At 35.1% G+C, this 22,382-nt stretch overlaps 1 protein-coding gene and 1 pseudogene across 1 annotated transcript; both read left to right on the top strand.

The window, feature by feature from the left end:
- Window positions 1–7,984: 7,984 nt before the first annotated feature.
- LOC100946333 lies at window positions 7,985–9,465 on the top strand (annotated as a pseudogene).
- A 3,185-nt stretch (window positions 9,466–12,650) lies between these two features.
- LOC111727790 (taste receptor type 2 member 14-like) lies at window positions 12,651–13,610 on the top strand. Its single transcript, XM_023517899.1, has one exon. It carries the CDS (start codon window positions 12,651–12,653, stop codon window positions 13,608–13,610), a length of 960 nt encoding a protein of 319 aa, XP_023373667.1.
- The last annotated feature ends 8,772 nt before the right edge of the window (window positions 13,611–22,382 follow it).

The following is a 22,382-nucleotide window of genomic DNA, read 5'->3' as shown; positions in this document are numbered from 1 at the left end:
TGTCACCTTGGGTAGAGTGCTACGGCATCACAGCTCACAGCAACCTCAAACTCCTGGGCTCAAGTGAGTCTCCTGCCTCAGCCTCCCAAGTAGCTAGGAATACAAGCACCTGCCACAACTGCCCGGCTATTTTTTGTTGCAGCCATCGTTGTTTGGTGGGCCGGGCTGGATTCGAACCCGCCAGCTCAGGTGTACATGGTTGGCACCTTAGCCACTTGAGCCACAGGCACCAAGCCTCAGGACCTTTTAAATGACAGCAATCAACTAAAAAAAAATTCACTTAAATGAGAAATATGCCAAAGAATAAAATAATTTTTAATGTATTATATACATAAGTATATACATAAGTATAACATAAGTTGTACTTATGTTGAAATTAAAAAAAATATTACAATACTATCTTTACATTTTATGAAAATTTTTGTTGCTCCATATAGACCAAATTTTTAATTAAGAACCCCCCTACACCCTGTCAATGGTGTCCTGCTTTACCAATGTTAAAATCTGGTCACCTTAAACATAGGAGACCATGTCTCTAAAAAAGTGAAAGAAAGTTAGCTGGGCTTGGTGATGCACACTTGTAGTCTCAGCAGCTCAAGAGACTGGTGCCTAAGGATTGCTTAAGCCTAGGAGTTCTAGGCTACAGTGAACTATGATTGCAACCCTGTACTCCAAGATGGGCAACAGAGTCCCATCCCTTAAAAAAAGGAGGAGGGGAAGATCAGTGACGTTGAAGGTAGATTAGTAAGAATTTCTGAAACTGAAACATAAAGAGAAGAATGAAAAAATAGTGTGATGGAGAGTGAATATTAGAAGACTGAAAATACTAATTATTGGTGAGGATGTGGGGTAACTGTAGTCCTCATACGTTACTGGGGCAGATGCAAAATGGCACAGCCTCTTTAGATAAGAGTTTGATAGTTTCTTATAAAGTTAACAATTCTGTTAGACCTGTCAGTCCTTAAAAGAAATGAAAACATCTATACAGTTGGACACTACTCAGCAGTGAAAAAGCAAACTATGTGACAACATAGATGAATATAGAAGTGTTCTGTTAAGTGAAAGAAAAACAAACATGGTACCATTTATACTATAGTATTCTAGAAAGGAAAAAAAAATATGACAGCAATACATCAGTGATGATCAGGGACCTGGGGGAAGAATGTGTTCCCTCACTGCAAAGGAGTGAGGGAACATCAAGAGGTAATAGAAATGTTCGATATCTTGATTGTGGTAATTACTATACTGTATAATTTGTCAGAAGTCAAATTGTAAAATTAAAATGGGCTATTCATAAAATTTACATAAATTATGTTTCAATAAAGCTTATTTACAAAAGAAAGTATCATGCCTTTTTTTTTGTCCTTTTAAAGAAAGAGATGCCTCATTCGGGACTAAGTAGACAACAGAAGACGTTCATGTTTGGAATTAGAAGAAGTTGAATCAAGGAATTAGAAGCTATTCCAATATTTGGAAGCTTTGGAGGAGGTGAGATGATGTGTAATAGGGGAATTAGTTCAAGTGATAATGGAGGCTGAGAAGTCCCATGACAATAGCCAGTAGTGTAACTCTCAATCTGTGGCCAAAGGCCTGAAAATTAGGAGGCCACTGGTGTAAGTCCTGGAGTCTGAAGGCCCAAGAGCCAGGAGCTCTGATGTATAGGGCAGGATAAGATAGATGTCCCAACTCAAGAAGACAGAGCAAATTTGCCCTTATACCCTTTTGTTCCTTTGGCCTCCTCAGTAAATCAGATGAGGCCCTCCCATGTTGGTGAAGGAAGTTCTGCACTCAGTCTACTAATTTCAATGTTCAATGTTTCTAGAGCATCTTTATAGACACACCCCAAAATAATTATTTTAGCAGTTATTTGGATTTGTTTTAACCCAGTCAAATTGACACATAAAAGTAACCATTAGAGCTACTTATGATATCAGGTACCTTTTACCCCAGTGTTAGTGATTCCTAAGAATATGCCTGTAGCTGTCTAAACCTTCTGCTGTAGTCTGTGGATACCTGTGTGCCTGTCTGTTTCCCTGCCCAAGAAACAATGGCTTTACCTTGAAGTGTCCTTCTGGGGGCAATTTAATTGGTCATGGGGTCTGGGAAATATTTCCAGCTTTTATGTCCTTGTGGGAAAGGAGAGAGCTTAGAAAACTTAGGGATGGTGTAGTATCTAAAAAATATCTGATACACATTGTGTCTACATTCTTATCTTTGAATCTACTTCTACAAACCTTTAAAGATTCTCTGATACTCTTTAATACATTTCTTTTATGCTTGAATTATGAGATCAGATTAAAAATTTCTATAATCGTCTTTTTTGACTTTAATTGCTTTAACTCCACATGTATCTGAAAATAAGATTGCAACCCCTCTTTTCTTCTGATTTCCATTTGCCTGAAAAATTGTCTTTTATCACTTAGCCCTGAGTTTTAATTTGTCCTTCGAGGCTAGGTGTGTTTCCTGCAGATGGCAAATGGATGGCTTGTGTTTTTTTATCCAATCAGCCAGCCTATGCCTCTTCAATGGGGAATTTGAGCCATTAACATTTACTGAAATAATTGATAAGTATGGTGGAATTCTAACAGGACTGGATGAACCTACTTGCTGACCTCTGGCAACTGTATATCCACTTCCAAGACCTGCTGTTATAGGTAAGTTGGGGCACTGGACTCCATGGTACCTGTGAAAGACCCCAGACACTCTGTGCACCCAGTGAAGTGTTGACTAACTATAAATTCAGTCTAGAGTAAAAATGCTTTGAAAATACAACCACTTGAAGGTAAGAAGATATTGTGTAACTTTGCAATCTATGAGGAGGAATCTGTTTAATGTATACTATGATGATTAATAACATTGCTGATGCTTATTCTTCTTGTGAGGGTATAAAAATAACAAAAAGAAATAGGAGAACAGAGCAGTTCTCTGGAGAGATAGCCCTGCTGCTCTCCAGCATTGCTGACTTTCTGTAATAAAAGTGAAACTGTTAACTGGCTTGGGTGACAGGCAGAAGGACTCTTTGGTCTGGCAATATACATGAGTCTCAATGTTCTACTTTATCTGTGATTCTCCATCTATAGTATAATCTTAAATATTTTTGAGGACTCATTTTGATTTCTGTTACAGAGATTACTTCTATTGGAATTCTAGAATTGGAATTGGAAACAACATTATTCTTTTCCCCTAATCCTTTACTGTGTCCTTACAGTCTTCTGATGTCAAAAGCTCTGTTTTGTTTATTCCTCTAAGAGTTGTGCTCATCTTTTCCTAATGTCTTACTGGTCAATACACTTCTTCTGTATTAAAGCTACTAGGTATGTACTTTTAGGTTCTTATGTGTCTTTCCTCTCCTAGCATTGTTTCTCTAAATTTTGCCTTTTGAGGACTCCCTGTGATACGATATATGGTGCAATGGGCAAAATTTTATAAAACTAGAGTTGTAGTGGGATGGTGAAAGAATGATACAGAGAACAACCTTTCAAATTTTATAAAGCCTCAGGATAAGTATAAAGATGAAGATGTTTTAAAAAATAGATAATAGACATGAGGGCTATGGTAACCAGTTTGATGGAAGTGTTTCAGATTTTGTGTGAAGACCCCACACTGTACCCCAGAAGTGCATTAATGTACATAGTTACCATTCAATTAAAAAAATAGATAATAGATATTCAGATCAATGAATATCTAGCTGACACAGAAATAATACTTTTGAAGGAAATGAACAGAAGAAATAATGGACAAGATTATGTACTAAAATATTTAGAACTAAAGAAAATTACATGAATTGAGAATAATCATAAATAAGTAGAAAAAAATGAAAAGCCATCTACACATTCTTAACCTTTGAGGCTATAGGGAAAGATGACAAGTGGAAATTATTCATCTTTGTAGGATAAAAGCTATAAAGTTTTAAATTAGTCTATCATCAGGCTTCTCTTTTGCAGAAAGCAATGGATACACCTCTATTGTACATTAAAGAAAAATTTATAATTTAGACTTTTGTACTCAGAAAGCTTATCTTTTTTATTAAGTCATATACACATAGATTATGAATAAATTTATGCATATGTGGGGTACAACGTGTTTTTTTTATACAAACTGACGTGCTTACATAAAACCAATCAACATAGCTTTTGCCTCATTTACTTGATTATTGCGTTAAGACATTTATGTTCTATGCTTGACAGATTTCACTTGTACCCTTGCAATATGCTTCATAGGTGTGGTCCTGCCTTTTTCCCTCCCACTATTAAACCTCCCCCTTCCCTCCCTTCCCACTCCATTTCTCTCCTTCATCCTGGGCTATAGCTGTGTTCAATCTTTCATAAAAAAGTATAAGTAAATATAAGTTGGTTTCATAGAAGTACATTGGATACTTTTTCCTCCACTCTTGAGATACTTTACTCAGGAGAATATGTTCCAGGTCCCTCCATGTAAACATAAAAGGGGTAAGTGCGCTGCCATTTCTTAGCTATGGAAGTGTATAAAAGAAAATTACAGAGTTTTAGCTAAAAAGAAAATAAAACTAATCACACAAAATGAACTTAGATGCAACACATGTTTACTGAGAGATGAAACGCAAGTCAGAGTTCAAAACAAAATAGAACAGAACAAACAAAAACACAGAGAAAACTGTGGCTAAAATAGACTTGTGTCTAAACATGGTTGTGAATGTGGTACTCTGCTACTTAGAGCTCTTATTTGAAAAAACAAAATAACTCTCCCCATTTTAAATAGAGAAAAGATATATTAAGGAAGATTGGATAACTGGTTGACTATATGGCTGGTCCAAAGAACGAGGTCAAGGGGCTGCACAGTCATCTATAATACCACAAATCACTTTGCAGCTTTGATTCAGACTGACAGACTGTGCTTCAGACATTGGATACAGATTTCTCCAATATGGCAGCACTACCTTTCCAGACTAGATTTCATATAATCCTTGTTTCCCTGCCTACTTGCTTCTCTGTGATAGAACCTGGGCCATAATATCACATACTATTTCAAGTAAGGTTGAGAAAGTGAATGTCTCAGTACTTTTTTCCCATGAAAATGAGTGTAGTGGACAGTCTTGAGATGCCCCCAGTGGTTCCTCCTCCTGGTGTGCATGTCCTTGTATATCTACACCCTTGCACCTAGCAATGCCATTCTAATGAACAGAGGACAGCCAAAGCAAAGCAATTTCACATTAGGTTCCACCTGTATTGGATGCTTGTTATGGGATAATCTGTGTCCCTGCCTCAAATTCCTATGTTGAAGCCCTAACTCCGTACTTGCAGAATTGAGCTGTAATTGGACATAGGGCCTTTAAAAAGGGAATTAAGTGACAATGTGGTAGTTTTGGTGGGCACTAACCCAATTTGATTTGTATCCTTGAAAGAAAAGAAGATTAGGACATAGACAACACAGAGGGACAGTTGTGTGAGCTCACAGCAAGAAGGCAGCCAAACAAGCCAAGGAGGGAGGCCTCAGAAGAAACCAGACCTTAATCTTAGGTTTTTAGCCTCCACAGTTGTGGGAACCCAAATTTCTGTTGTTTAAGTCACCGTTCTATACTGTTTTGTTTTGAGCTAGCAAGTTAATATAGTACTCTCTTTTCCTTGCTCTGAGGGCAGCCTGCTGCCACATTGTCAGTTGTCACTGGAAAAAGAGGGTGGGGCTAGAAGATGATTCTCTGGCCAAGAGTGAGTGAAGCCTACCAGTGGCAAAGTGCATGGGCTTATAAGTGGACTGTCCCCAAGGTGAACTTTGAAATGACTGTAACTCCTGATGACAACTTTGTTTATAGCCCTGTGAGATAACTAGAGCCAGAGGCACCTAGCTAATCTGTGTCCAGATTCCAGATCCTCTGGGACTATAAGACAATAAATATTTGTTTTAAACTGTCATGGTTTGCAGGAAGCTCTGCAGACACAGAGATTTGTTAATAATACAATAGGAGCTAGATCCTGCAATGTTTATCTGCCAGAGATGAACCACAAAAGCAGATCCAGTAGGTTTTATTACAGAGAATGGTTTTAAACATTTATGGGGGTAGCTAAGCAGTTTTAGCAAGACTGTTTAATCTTGGAGCTTAACCTCAACAGGCAGGCAATTAAAAAGTTCCGGAAGATCATAAGCAGATTAGAACCGGAAAAGCTTGAGCTAGAATCGCCCAAGGATAGACTGAAATTGTGTTCTTGACACTGAGCTTGGTGACAAGGCTTTCCAAATGTCCTGGAGCTGGGAGACAAAGTTACAAACATTTGCTTCTAGCCAGCCACATAGATGGCTTTTAATGTGAAGAAACCATGTTGGCTTATTCTGAATGTAAGCATAACTTCACACCCCTTGACTCAGAGACTGAGTGCACTCCTCCTGAAGAATGTCTTGATGGTGATAAGCAGGAGAGAGCACAGATTCCCATATCTCTTGCCTTAATCATTGCATTTTTTTTTTTTTTTTTGAGACAGAGCCTTAAGCTGTCCCCCTGGGTAGAGTGCCGTGGCATCATGGCTCACAGCAACCTCCAACTCCTGGGTTCAAGCAAGTCTTCTGCCTCGGCCTCCCAAGTAGCTGGGACCACAGGCGCCTGCCACTATGCCTGGTTATTTATTTATTTTTTTGATTACAGCCATCATTGTTGTTTGGCGGGCCCGGGCTGGATTCAAACCCACCACCATAAGTGTATGTGGCTGGCACCTTAGCCACTTGAGCCACAGGCGCAGAGCCAATCATTGCATTTTTAAAGAAAAGATAAAAATTCAATGATCTTCCTAGCCTTTGCCTTTTCCTCTACAAAAAAGCATGTGATGGGATTAATGACGATGCATCTGTAATCTATAAGCAGATGTACTCTTGTATACAAAGTTTGATCTAATCTGACTTCTGAGTGTGTTTGATGTAGCTTCTGAGCACATGTGAAACTGCCACCACCTGTCATATAAGCTGTGGGCTTAAACACTGCTGTGGAGCAGTCTAACAGGCTGTCTGGAAGATGCTCCTGGGCTGCAGTCCTCAGTAAGACTCTGAATAAAACTAGATTTAACTCTTTAAAAGCCTAATTTTTCTTTAGTACAGGGCCAAACTCACGTAACTAGCCCAGGAGTTAGAAGGTCCAGAAAGGAGGGAGAGAGTAGCAGTGGGTACAACCATTGTTTCAGGTCAGTGAGGTGCTTCAGCAGATCAGCAAGAAAGAGCCGAGTGCTGAGGTCTCAGAATATAGATGTCTTTTATATATTTCTTTCCCTTCTGCTTCTTGGACTCGCCTAACCTCTGGGATGTCTTATTCCCTCTTTAAAGAGCTTCTAAATGATGAAGGCAGGCCGTCCTGGTTAGCCTTCCTTCTGATTATCACAAAATCAACTGACACAGGACTTTAATTATATCTGAAGAATCCCTTCCCATCAGTACCTCAACTACTATTTGAGTGAATAACTGACAAAATGTTTGTGAAACACCTACTGCTTCCCTGGTGCCTTCTGTTTACTGAAGCAGAGAGTAGTTATAAAATAGTGTCTCAGATCAGAGCTATATGAGTCAGAGACTCTGGTTCCCTATCCTGGAAGTCTGACTCCAGGATAACCTCTCTGTTAACCTCTCTTAACAACAATTGTACTATAAGAACTGGGAAAAACATATAAAACTGGAAACTGATTTTAACATTTATTAATCTTAATAATTAAGTCATCAAAAATAAATTAATTGGAGAAAGTAAAACTGAAATATTTATGAATGGAGAAGTCTGGACTTTTCAATAAAAAGCATGCGTTCTGTTAAGTGCCCAAGAAGTATTTACAAAATAGTTGAACATTTTACTTAAATAATTACTATGTAAATATTAAATGGACTCGGTAGAATAACTTACACAAAGGCCTAAGCATAGAAGGTAAGTTTGATTAGTATTAATGATGGGCTGAAAATTTTCCAGTGGAAAAATAGGGCTATGTTGACTTGGACAGTATCTCCGTAATTTATTTTCCATTTTGGAAATTGTAAGACAACAATGCCTTCCATCCATGGAGTGTGAGTTTTTTTGTGTCTGATAAAGAGCTTGTTCACAATTGAGTTATTCAAAAGTATTATTGGCAACAAGATTTTAAAGAATCGTGGCCTTTCAAGGATTCTCAAGAAAACCTAAGATATTTTTGATTGAAAAAGTTTGGATTCTGTCTACCTAAATCTGGCATTAAAAACAAATCTAGAGTGGTGATAGTTCTAGTTATGATCATGTTCCTTCTTCACTATCTGTCTTATATATAGGGTTTTAAAATTTCCCTAACAGCTAAAGTAGCTGAACACAAATTATGGAGAGGTTATAGAAGGAAAACATTGCAAAGCAATGAAAGAGAATATGCATTTATTTGCATGATAGCAAAGAAGAATTCAACCTTCACTTCAACATCAGCTGTGAAATACTGCAGCCTATAGCAAAAACAGCAAATGAGTAAGACTTAACTTGAGCTGTTTGGGGAATAACAGACAGCATTGAACTTATCCATTAGCATAACCTAGTGCTTCCCAGATTGACACTGATTACTGAAATTAAAAGTAAAAAGAACATTACTGCACATTCAGAAATCAAGTGCATGTAGAATTAAAGGCCACCATATGAAAGGAATCACTACCCATGATAAGACGCCTCTATTTCTTTCTTTCCTTTATTATTTTTTCTTGTTCAGACTTAAATTCTCTACGTGTCATTTTCCAATCTTAGCAGTGGTCAAATTTGTTCTTGGAGATTTTGCCAGTGGCTTCATAGCATTGGTGAACTTCATTAACTGGATCAAGACGGAAAAAATCTTCTCAGGTAATCAATTCTCACTGCTCTGGTGGTCTCTAGATTTGGTTTGCCCTGCATAATATTATTAAATTGGCATTCAACTGTGTTTAATCCAGCTTTATATAGCGTAGAAGAATTATTGCTTCAGTTGCCTGGGCAGTAATGAACTATTTTAGCAACTGGCTTGCTACTAGCCTCAGCATATTTTATTTGTTTGATATTGCCAATTTCTCCAAACTTATCTTTCTTTACCTAAAAAGGAGAGTTAAGAGTATAGTTTCAGTGACACCGTTAGGGTCTTTGGTCTTTTTCTTTTATCGTCTTGCAGTGGATGAGAGTATGGGGAAAAAATTATGAAGGAAAAGTGACTTGGAAGACCAAGTTGAAGAGCACAAGTTTCAAATGGGACTGGAGTCACACTAGCAAACTTCATACACTTCACAATGTCCCTGATACCTTTTTTGCTATTTATCTGTTCTCTTTGTAAACATCTCAAGAAGATGCAGCTTTATGGCAAAATGTCTCAAGAGTCCAGCACCAAAGTCCAAATAAAAACTTTGCCAACTTTGATCTCCTCCCACATGTTGTTGGTTGTTTACTTTCTGTCTATATTATCACACTGGTTTGGGATTCTAACAGGCTACAGAACTAACCTGTCCAAGCTATTAGAGTCATCCATTCTTCAAGCCACTCATTCATCCTGATTTTAGGAAACAGAAGCTAAAGCAGGTATTGTGGCAGGTGAATTGCTGGGTGAAAGGACAGAAACCCTCAACTCCATAGAGATTAATAAGGATTAATAAGAGGGACATTGCATATTTTCCAGTAGAAAACAAACTAATGGTTTCTGGAATATTTTAAATTTCCTACTGTTTTTCCCACAGTGTATACATTTGAATAATTTCCAAGAGTATAATGGAAAAGTTCTTTTACCTACACTTGTATCAAAAGGATGTGTGTATGTGCGTGTGTGCACGCCTGGCTATGAAAAACATGAGGAATATTGACAATAACATGCTCATAACCAATTTTTTTCACACAAACCAATTATAAAAATATAGTAAGAAATTCCTCAGAATTATAAAACCATTTGTATTTCATATGTATCTTGTTTTATTTTCAGTTTAAGACTGTATGACCTATATTTATACACTATTAAGAACATACAATTTATCTCAGGAAATTGTTACCATTTTCCATTGTAATTTGTGCCACAGTGAGTTTAGATTTCACTGCTGGAACTTCTAACTTTTTGGATGGCCAAGACATTCAACTCTAAATTAATGATGAGGATGCATCTTTGGGATAGATTTTATTCCATCAAGAATTCTTATGTTATGTTTATCATGAAACAAACAGAATTGCTATTAGAAAAAGATGCACACCATAAAATTGAAGAGTGACAAAAATACATAGGGTAAATTTTCTTATGTGTATCATAAACAATACTGAGGAATATTAGATTGAATATTAGTATGTAAATAGTTTGGGAAAAAATTTCTGCAGGAGGGATGAAGAAAGATACGTGATCATGACCTGTTCGCAATGCTGTTGTAAGTTTCCACAAACAGTTAGAAAAGTAATTTCTTCTAGTTTTTGAATTAAAGAAGACTTTTTCTAAAGTTTGGATCTGGTGTCACATATTTCAGTTTTTTGCTAAACCACCTCTGAGTCCCTGAATTGCCAATCATCTTTATTTTCTGTCCATAGAATTTCTTTTAAACTTTGGAAACATAACACAGATCTTCCTTATCTTAAAAAATACTCAATATAAAAATAATATAGAAATTGTGAAACATAACTCAATGAACCTTTCTGAAAATGTTATTCGTGAAATCTCTATATCAGTGACAGGAAATTTCTTAACAATCTGTTTTATTATAATCTTGTTATAACTGATGAAATGAGAGAAAGTGTATTGACATATTCATTGGCAGTAAGTTCTAGTTTAAGAAGGAAATGTGTAACCTTGTTCAGCAAGTAAATTCTCACGACTATAGTGATTCTTGGTGTTCCAAATTTTGACATCTATCATCTCTGCATCTGATTTATATATTTATTTATCATATATCTCTCCCAGTACAAGTAAGCATCATAAAAGCAGAAATCACATCTGTCTTACTGTTGACTTCCAGGACCTAAAAGCCAGCATATAGAGTAGTTGGTCAAAAATGCTATTTTGACAAACAAATAAATTAGCAAATGAACTATATATTAAGGCTAATAAACCAATGGAAATGAATTCTATCAAAAATCTGCAGTTGCATTAATTTTCCTCTTCTGGTTTCATGTGGTGGCTATAGGCTTCATCAAGTAGAAGCGTTTCTCAGCATATAGGATTGGCTATTTCAAAATTCTAGGGGAAATGTCTCTCTACTATAGCTTTGATTGCAGGTATAGGTGTGTGAAGTGAAGACATGTAGGAATATCACCAGACTGCACCTCTTACAAGAGTTTTGGAAAAGCACATACAAGATTTTGGTATACTTGTGATTTGAATAACGTATTTTTTATGTGATATTTTCTAGCTGGCAATTGTATACAAAAATGACATCTAATCTTAAAAACTGAGTTAGGAACCAGCTGCCGTCATTTTTGCAAAGGACTTTTCAGCATCCTTTCTAAATGAACTTTTTCATTGCTATGTTATAAAATTATAGAAAAGTGAATAAATAATAATTGTACAGCCACATGAGTGTCTTAGCCTCAAGCTCCAAAATTTATAACCAGTATTAGGCGAGCAAAGTGATGACATTTGTTTGGGAGGGGCAAACAAGGCAGCCATGTGGGGGACACAGAAGGCAAGAGAAGAGAAAGAATGTGGTGTGATGTGTGACTCTGTTGGTGGCATCTTCACAGGCAGGTGAAAGACAGTATATGTGGCCATTGTATCTGCACACTTAGACCCCATGACATTTTCAGAAGGGATTTGGGGGGAGCCACAGCTAGTGTTTATGGAAGAGAGGAGTAGGACTCTACTCTCTTGGCTCTCTTCTGTCTTCCACTTGCTTTGATTGGGGTTTACCTGAAGCAGAACTAACAACTCTGCTCTTCTGCTTTACATCATCCATCTGTTTGATGGCTATTTAGAAAGTTGGTAGGTTCTCCTGCTCGCAGTGTGGCATTCTGTTTGGTCCAGACTGGAAGTATGATCTGGACCAAGCAAAGTGCTGACCAACAGAGCAGGAGATGAGAGCGTTTGAAATGTACTCTTGCAGAGGCTTTTAAATGTCCAGTAAACTATTATTTAAACCACACTGTGCCATATCCCTCAAGCAAAACAGAACTTATTCCTCCTGCGTAACTGAGGCTTTGTACCCTTTGCTCATTATCTTCCCATTCCCCCCCTTCCCCTTGACCTTAAAGTGTTTACAAAAGCTCAGTGCTTTGGAAGCTATATCTACCAATTTAGATTCTTGTTGCCTGCTATGTGTGTATATTTTTAGCAGTACTTGCCTGGAATTCAAGCTGGCAGACTCAAATATGTAAATAGGGTAAAAAAAAAAAAAAAGAAAACACAGAACAATGAAAATAACTACATCTTTATTTGCATGTTAGCAAATGAGAATTCTGCATTTCCTTCATCAACTCCCAGAGATTTCATCCTACTATGTATTAGGCGCTCAGTATCTGAATGAAGCTCAGCCGAACTATCTGGAAAAATACAATGATTTTCATGAAGAAAACTGTAAATCCAGTCATTAGCTAATTTTGATGGTTGCTGATTTAACATTGTGTACACAAGTTTTTTTTAGTTTTTAAAAAAGTTTTTTAAAGAAAGTATATTATTGAATTTTTGAGAATCAGATATACATAACATTTTAGACGAATGCATTAAGAAATCTTCAGCGGTGATATTATCAGACATTGGAGTACTCCCTTGCAGACGATGAGTAGTGTCATAAATAACATACTTTCATTAATTTTAACTGTGGAATTCATAACTGGAATTTTAGGAAATGGTTTCATAGCGCTGGTGAACTGTGTTGACTGGGCCAAGAGAAGAAAGATCGCTTTGGCTGATCAAATCCTCACTGCTTTGGCAATCTCCAGAACTGGTCTGCTCTGGTTACTGTCGTTAAGTTGGTATGTATCTAACTATTATCCAACTTTATTTAGCACTGAAAAAACGTACAGAACAGTTGCTTTTTCTTGGGTAGTAGCCAATCATTTTAGCATCTGGTTTGCTACAAACCTCAGCGTCTTTTATTTTCTCAGGATAACCCATTTTTCCAACTCAGTTTTTCTCTACCTAAAGGGGAGAGTTAAAAAGGTGATGTCAGTGATGTTTCTGGTGACCACGGTCATCTTGTTTTTTAATATTACACTGGTTAACGTCCACATTAATGCCTGGATCAATGGATGTAAAAGAAACATGACTTGCTTTTCCGATTTGAATAAGTTAGTAAGATTTTCTAGTCATGTTTTAGTCACCAACACTATGTTTACTTTCATACCCTTTACTTTGTCCCTGACAACTTTTATCCTGATAATCTTCTCCCTGTGGAAACACGTTAAGAGGATGCAACGTGGGGCCAAAACTTTCGGAGATGCCAACATCATGGTCCACATTAAAGCTATGCAAGCTGTGATCGCCTTCCTTCTACTGTACACCATTTTTATGCTGTCTTATTTCCTACCACTTTGGCGCTCTCACGGGCAGAAGGAAAATATATTCAACAAGTTTTGCTACACTCTTGGAATTGTTTATCCTTCAGGCCACTCATGTCTCCTGATTCTGCAAAACAGTAAGCTGAGACAGGCTTCTCTTTCGGTGCTCTGGTGGCTGAGGTGCAGGTCCAAAGATGGGGAGCCCTCAGGCCATCTGCCATTTAGGGAATCCTCTTGAGTATTTGAGAGGAAAATCAGTTCATAAGAAATTCTTGTATGTTATAAAGTTTCTAATTTCCCAATATTCTCCCTTTGTGTGCAAATGGTGAATTTTATAAAATCATGTTTGAAACAAACACTATCCCAAAATACTATAATTCAGGAGAATATAAACAAGTATGTATATTAACGTATTTATACACAGAGGATATGAATATGGACCACTTAAATATATGAAATCTTTACAGTAATAAATAATATAAATTTTGTATCAATTATTAACCTTTTTGAGACTTTGAGATGAGAAACCTATATTGTATAAGATGTACATGTGTATGTGACATATAGTTACTAAAATTGCTGATTTTTAAATTTAGAACATGTGCCTAGAAGTTTGGATACTAAACGAACAACGCAATATAAACTACTGGAAACCACATACACTAAATCCATTGTTTCAATTATAACACCCTGTTTGCCAATATATTTTAGAATCTCCTCAGAATAATGAAGTTGCTTTATTCCAATTAGCCTATCTTTATTATTTGTTTCACATTCAAGAATTTTTTGAACATATTTGTTATATTTATTTATTTTTAAAATGAGATTTTAAATACTTATTTATTTTTGCTGTTTTTGGCTGGGGCTGGGTTTGAACCCACCACCTCAGGCATAAGGAGCCAGTGCCCTACCTCTTTGAGCCACAGGTGCCACCCGAGATTTTAATTATTTATTTTTAAAATTTTTTTTAGGGCAAGCATGAAACAAAGTTTATTGAGGAATAGAAAGATAGGCTTACAGAGTAAGAACGCTTACAAAGCTGGGTACATTCACCACAGACAGCAAAGGGGCCTCCATTGCCAGGGCAAGGAGGCTGAGATTTTTTTGCTTGTTCCTTTGCCACAATAATCATATCAAGATTATTTCTTTTTACTCAAAAACTAGATATTTTACTAGATATTTTACTTACTCAAAAACTAAGATATTCTCTTTTTAATGTTTTGTATAGATTGGCATATTGAAGGACTACTTAGTAATTGAGAAAATTTCCTATGAAACTACCCATATGCAACAATTTTGAAAGGTAAATCTATTAAATTTCACAATTCTTAATACTTAGATATTTATTTAGATATTAAGTTTTTTAACATGTTGGGGTATTTTGGGGACATTTCGTCCATCATAAGTCATTTTGTATTTTATGTCTGTGGAATACTGTTTTTAATTTTTCAAGTTTAGGTTTTCAGAATATAGGAAGAAATGTCCTATCTTTTAAAATACTTCTTAGGCTCTACCTGGTTACTGTGAAGATTGTTTGTTTCCTTTTCTTCACAAATTTTACTCTTTTGTCAATTTTTTCACAAATTTTAATTCTTTGCCAATTTTGCTGGATTTTCAAGAATTTATTACTGTTAGTTCTAAATTTGTGAATAAAATTTCTTTTCATTTATTTAATATTGCTTTCACTTATTTGTATTAATTCTTGTTTCTGTTCACTCAGGTTTATTTTGTCCTTCCTTTTCTAATTATTTGAGTCTATTGCTTACTTAATTTATTTTCAATACTCCTTGTATTATAAAACCATTCCATTTCTAATTTTTCTCTGATTATTATTTAAATCAAGTCCCATCAGTTTTAACACATAGTTCATCACTATTTATTTTCAAATTTGTTAATAAATTTAAGTTCTGTTTTGGCAGATGTTTACATTATGTAAATATTTCAAGAATACAAGTGCTTTGATTTGTATTTGATTTTCATTTTTAAATTATTTTGTAGGGTTATATAATCTGATTTACAAAAGTATATTGTTTAATTCTGTTTTTATTTTATTTATTTTTAAAAAATAAATTCTCTCTCTCTCTCTTTTTTTTTTTTGAGGCAGGATCTCACTATGTTGCCCTTGGTAGAGTGCTGTGGCGTCACAGATCCCAGAACCTCCAACTCTTGGGTGTAAACGATTCTCTTGCCTCAGCCTCTCAAATAGGTGGGACTATAAGGCATCCAACACAATGCCCAGCAAGTTTTTTTTCTGTAGTTGTCATTGTTTAGCAGGCCTGACACAGGCTTGAACCCTCCAGCCCTGGTGTATGTGGCTGGCACCCTAACCACTAAGTAAGGGTGCCGAGCCTTAAAAATATATTCTATTAGAAAACATATGCTTTTTTCTTTAGATTATAAAGTCTGACACAAATGTAAATATAATACATTAGTTTTTTAAAAACAATTTTTGTCTTTTTTATCTATTAAAGGAAACTGCCTTGGAACTTCTGCTACATTTTTCTTATATTCATTATCCTCTATAATTTCCAATAATTTTTATTAGCTATTTTTTCTCAAATCTATACTATATGACTTATACTTCTCTACAGGAACAAGCTGCAAACACTGGAACAATTATAAAATTGATCATAAGTAAGTGGTATATTTAAAAATGTGAAAAGATCAGAGACAGCTGGATACTAAAACTTAGTCATAATTGGAGGAAAATAAAAGAATGGAGATGCATTAAATTTTGCTTTTTAAAAAATAGTTCATGTTTTAACAAGTTTAAGTAACTTTAATGAATAGGAAAAGAAGGTATAACTCTGAAAGTTATAGGTAGGGTGGTGAGTTAAAAATGACCACAGTTTTTTTTTTTTTAATCTTCACCTATGAATTTAAATAAATTTACTTACCTGTCAAAGACATGAACAAATAAATAAAAAGACAAAGCACAACTATATCTTGTTTTCAAGAGGCATACATAAAGCAGAAAACCACAGTAACAGAAAATACACGAAGAGACCAGGGGTGGGAGGGAGAGGAGGGGTAAAAACTTTGGATAAGATGAACAGATGGTGACAGGCACACTAAAAGCCCCTACTCAAGCATTATACAAGGTATTCATTAATGAAATGTTTTTACCTCTTACATATTTTGAAATAAAAAAAGGAAAAATATCTTTTACTAGATACATGGTCAGCAGTTTTTTTTTCTTTTTCTTTTTCTTTCTTTCTTTTTTTTTTTTTTTTTTTTTAGCAGGGGCTGGGTTTGAACCCACCACCTCTGGTATAGGGGGCCAGCGCCCTATTCCCTTGAGCCACAGGCACCACCCCACAGTCAGCAGCTTTTTTCTCACATTCTGTGGGTTGCTTTTTTACTTTGTTGATAGTATCTTTCGGTGCACAATTTAAAAGAATTTTCATTAAAAAAGAAAAGAAAAGAAATGGGTAGAAACGTGCTATAGGCCAATAATCACAATGATTGCTCCTTACTTCTCAGTATCTATTACCCTATCCTTTGTTAACAGTAGAATCATACTATTCTCTGGGACATATTTGTGCCACGAATACTTTACTTTTTAGGTAAGTGAAAGATAATCTCCCATATGATTATATTACTATGATCCAATGCCTTATTTGCTTATATTTGTCATATCTAACTGAATTATAACTAATAATATCCTACCCAAATACAAGTATTAGACTTACATCTAAAATAAAGAACACCAATAGTTAAGAAAAGTTATTTCAGAGTAATAAGAATTAAAACACCACACTGTACCCCAGAAGTGCATTAATGTACACAGTTACTATTCAATAAAAAAAAAAAAAGAAAAAAAAATTCATGGAAGAGATGTAATAATCATGAATTTTGAACACACTTGACAATGCCTTACCTAAATAGATGAAGGAAAAATAAAAGCATCACAAAGAGAAACTAAAGATAAAATTCTTATTCAGCATTACATGTATTAGAAAAAAGTTTCCTAGATGAATGAGAGACATATCCAAATCAAGAACTAAGAAAATGAACAAAAGGATAAGGATAATAAAGGATATTTATTAAAGTTACCTAAACTTGTTAAAATATGAACTATTTTTTCTTTTCTTAAAGAAAGCATGAAGAAGGGAAGCAGGAAACTTTGTGCTTATTTTGTACTTGGTGCTATTCTAGCTGCTGTATGTGTGTTATTGTATTTAATCCTTAAAACAATCTTGATCCCTTTGGTTGATGAAGAATCTAAGGTATAGAAAGGCTAACTAACTTCCTTACATCACCCAGTTGGGAAATGGAAAAGTTGAAATTTGGGCTCCTTTAGTTTGAAGTGACAATAATTATGCTTTTAGATGTCCATAAAAACTAGATATTAAATAAATAAATAGAAAACTAAAATATAATAGAGACTAGTACACAACTAAAATCTTTTAAAGATAAATAAACTCAAAAGTCTGATAATACTAATCAAGAAATATACGAAGCAGAAAAAAGTCAACGAGATGAAAAGTAGAAAATATCAAATAGAGAGAACTTCACCCAATTAATGTTGTGAATACTTTTATTCCAAAAATTAAAAAATTCAGTTGAAATGGCCAAGTTTAAAAAAGCATAGATCACCAAAAGTTGATATTAATAATGAAAAATATTTTCAAAGATCCCTGAATATACTATCAAAGTATGGACAAGAAATCAAACTTACATGGATTTACAGAAAAATTTTACTAAGTTTAAAAATAAGTCATAATCTTTACCTTCTCCTAACTACTGCAGTGAACCTGAAAGTCTCAACCCTATTTATTTTAAGAAGTTAGAAATTATACTAAAAACAAACAAGCAAAAACAACACAAAAGAGCAAATAGCAACCAGATAGTATTATGGACATAGGTACAAAAATGCTAAAAATAAAAGTGAAATAAATCAATCTTGTAAAACACTTTTGAAAATGTATCTTAAATGTGAAGATTCATTCCAAGAATGTTATGATAATTTAAAACTATAAAATAGATAATTTTAATTTATGTAAAGTCATCTCAATAGATGTCATAAATTTGTTTGGTCTAATTTAACTGCCACTTAAGATAAATATCTAAACCAAGTTTAAATGGAAGTAAATTTCAGTAAGTTGAGAAGATGTCTAATGAACAAACATAGAAACATAGTTAATAATGTGACATAGAAATATTTTTATTTTTCAAGTTTAAAAAAAAAGATGCTTTCATTGGCCATTTGATTAGAGAATGTAGCCAATGCATTATGATAAGTAGTATTACATAGAGATTTGGATGAAATTTTTTTTTTAATCATACTCTCATAGTAGGGACATCTACAATAGTAATAGAAAAGAATCAATAGAAAAAAATTTTTTTTTTAGAAAAACTTTTAAAAGAAAAAAGAATTGAGAAATTTGTGGGATACAATATCAACATGTATAGGCCAAAAATATACCTATTCACCAGCAGCAATTCAGTAGAATGTGTAATTTAAAAATAATCCCTTTTATACTGGAAACAAGAGCCATAGTTTATCACAACTAAGTCTCACAAAGTGTTTCATGATATTATATATTATATTGTTATATAATTATAGTACTTAAGTGAAGGTCTTAAAAGATATGAATAGAAAGATATGCAATGACCAATATCCTAAGACTTTAATTATGCCACAATTAATTCATATACTCAATGAAATTCTAACCAGAATCCAAATAGATTTCTTTTCAAGGTTGAAAACACAGTTCTAAATTATATATAGAAACTTAAAGATTCAAAAATATACCAAGAAAACTTTTTTAAACACATTTAAATTACCTCATGATTTAATAACAATAATTAGCTATAGTGTGACCCAGAAATGAAAATACACAAAATAGTTTTAAAAACACATATATTTCTACTTGCTGGTACACTTATAGATCATACAAAAACACATATATACTTTTGAACTAAAGACTTTCAAAATGAAACCAGCTCATCAAATTTTTACCAAGGTATGACAAAAGAATCTTTTGTGCAAAAAAATAAAAATTAAAGCAAAAATAACACTTTCAACTTGGTTTTCAAATGTCCTAAATCACATCAATTTTACAAATTACTATTTTTGAAGACAGAACTTTAATTGTTAACTTCCCACTTCTGTCATGCTTATAGTAAAACATAACGCTGCTCCAAACACAATGAATAGAATTCTTACATGTCACCACTTTCTTTAAATGATAACAACTCAAATCGTGTTTTACATTTCTATTTGCATATATTGCACTAAAATTATTTTACACGGAAGAACTAGTTGATATATCACAACATAATATCTTAGACACATTCTTTGATATTTGCATGTACATTAATGGATATTTTACAGTCCACTTACATAAATTTTCTAATATAAACCAATTATCTAACAAAATCTAATCTATAATGCTACTTTTTTGTTTGTTTGTTTTATCACCCTTAGTAGAGTGCCATGGCAATACACAGCTCACTGCATCACTGCAACCTCCAACTCCTGGGCTTAGGCGATTCTCTTGCCTCAGCCTCCCAAGTAACTGGGACTACAGGCACTCACCACAATGCCTGGCTATTTTTTTGTTACAGTTTGGCCAGGGGTCAGGTTTGAACTCGCCACCCTTGGTATATGGGGCTGGCACCCTATCCACTTGATTTTTTTCTTTGTTACTTATAAATGTTAATAAGCTGATTATAAGAATTCATGAATGTCTAGAGCAAGATTTAATACCTTTTTATTTTATTTAAAAAGGTGGTCATGATTGTATAAAAAAATCAACACATTGTACCCAATATATGCATAAATGTATTCATGATTCTATGTGTAAATGCCTTAATTAAAAAAAAGAATGTTGAATTAAAATAAATAAATAAATGTAAAAAATAAATAAAATGGTGGTCATTTCAGGAAACCAATAATGAAATATCATTGCTATATATGTATGAAAATATATATCCATATGAAAACAGAAAAGAACGATTTCTGAAATAATAAAATATGATAATGATAACATACATTAAAAAATTAGCCTCACATTTAAACAAAGTAAATCCAGCATAGTATTACTGTACACTGATTGGTAAATGCTTTTATTTGCATTCCAAATTGGCCACATTCTCCTTCTGCAAATTACTACATACAGATAACATGTGTGCTAAGTCATAAACTCTCTCCTTTATTCAGTACTAGTGTGAGCTTATACTGTTACATCTATTTTGTAGGGGCATTTGTCAAAATTAATTCAAGTCTTAAATATTTGCATATTAAATATTTCCACATCTAGCAGTTGACCCATTTCTACAATTCATCCTATAAATAATTAGAGATTTCACCATAAGGTTTTGCCTTAGACCATTTTCTGTTATAACAGAATACCTGAGACTAGGTAATTAGTTAAAAACAAAGAATTTTATTCAGTTCATGATTGTCTAGGCTGGGAAGATCAAGAAGCATGGAACCAGCATAAGCTTGGCTTGTAGCAAGGGTTTTTCTGCTGTGTCACACATGGTAGAAGGTCAAAGGGGAAGAGAATAAGGGTGAAGACCAGCTGAGGCGGGCTCTGACTTCACAACAATCCACTCTCTTGGAAACATTCTCATGAGAATTGGTGCAACCTCATCACAATAAGAAATTACTATTGGGAGAAAATGGCACTAAGCCCATTTATGAAGGATCTGTCCCTTTGATCAAAACACCTCCTTCTGGGCCTCACCTTATAGCACTAACATGTTGTGGATACAATTTCAACATGAGTTTTTGCAGATACAAACTGGAACTGTATCATTCTTCCCATTTGTCTCCAGAACTCATGTTTATTTCAGAAAATATAACTATTCCATCCTAATGGTCCCCAAAGTCTTAACTTGTTCCAGCATGAACTTAAAGGTTCAAAGTTTCATCTGAGATTCACAAGGCAAGTTCCTTCCATCTTTGAGCCTATAAACAAAAGACAAGTTATTTACTTCCAATATACATTGTTGAACAGATATTTGGTAGACATCCCCATTCCAAAGGGGAAAATAGGGCAAAGGCAAGGAATGAGAGATCCTACACAAGTCTGAAACTCAGAAGGGCAAGCACTGAATCTTAAAGTTCCAGAATAATCTTCTTTGACTCCATGTCCTACATCCTGGACTCAGTGGTGTGAGGAGTGAACTAACTACGTGGACAGCCCACTACAGTGCTTTGTCTTGTCTCACCCATGTGGGAACTCTCACAGCTGGAGCTAAGTGCCCGTGACCAGGCTGGGCTTGCATGCTGCCACTGGCTGTACATCTCTAGGGTTTCAGCAGCAGCCTTGGCCCTGTGCCTCTGCTAGGCATTGCCATGGTGAAGACTGTCTCAAGCAGCTCTGTTTCCACATTTCTGTATGGCATTGCCCTAACAGGAGCTCTCTGTGATGGTTCCACCTCTTCCCAAGTTTCTGCCTGGGCCTGCAGGCTTTTCCATATATCCTTTGAAATCTCAGTGGAAGAAGCCATGCTTCCTTGTCTCTTGTGACATGAGGGCCTACAGAATTAACACCCCATGGACATGGATACTGCCAAGTGATACAAGGTCTGCCCCTTATTCCCTGCTCAGAGCTGGACATGAACTTCCATTTTCCATGCCTTAAAAACCACATTCTTTGTGCCTAAGCAGGTCTAAAAGCCAGTTTGACCAGTCCTAAGTCACAGAACATGTCCTAAAGGAGATCACATTCCCATACAAGGGAAGTTTTAAAATTAACTTTGGCTTTCGAGACCCTGACACCAAACAGTTGTGACATTTTATCTCCCACAAAATGTCCTGCCCACAGGGTGAGAAAAGTGGTACATAAACCTCTAGAAAGAGGGACCATATGGGCTACCTGCATGGGAATCTCCTGTGGGAGTGCTGAAGGCTCTGACTTTTTTCTTTTCTGATCTATCAATAAAGCTGTTCTTTCACTTACTTGCATGGTATGTGGATTCATTTTTTAAATCTCTGAGGTCAAGGATTTGACAGAGGACAGATTCTGGCTATATATGTCTTACCATTTGTGCT

Source organism: Otolemur garnettii, unplaced genomic scaffold (genome assembly GCF_000181295.1).
Source record: "Otolemur garnettii isolate 467f Iridium unplaced genomic scaffold, OtoGar3 scaffold00124, whole genome shotgun sequence".
NCBI classification, from domain to species: Eukaryota; Metazoa; Chordata; class Mammalia; order Primates; family Galagidae; genus Otolemur; species Otolemur garnettii.
This window is presented reverse-complemented; position numbering and strand designations above follow the sequence as displayed.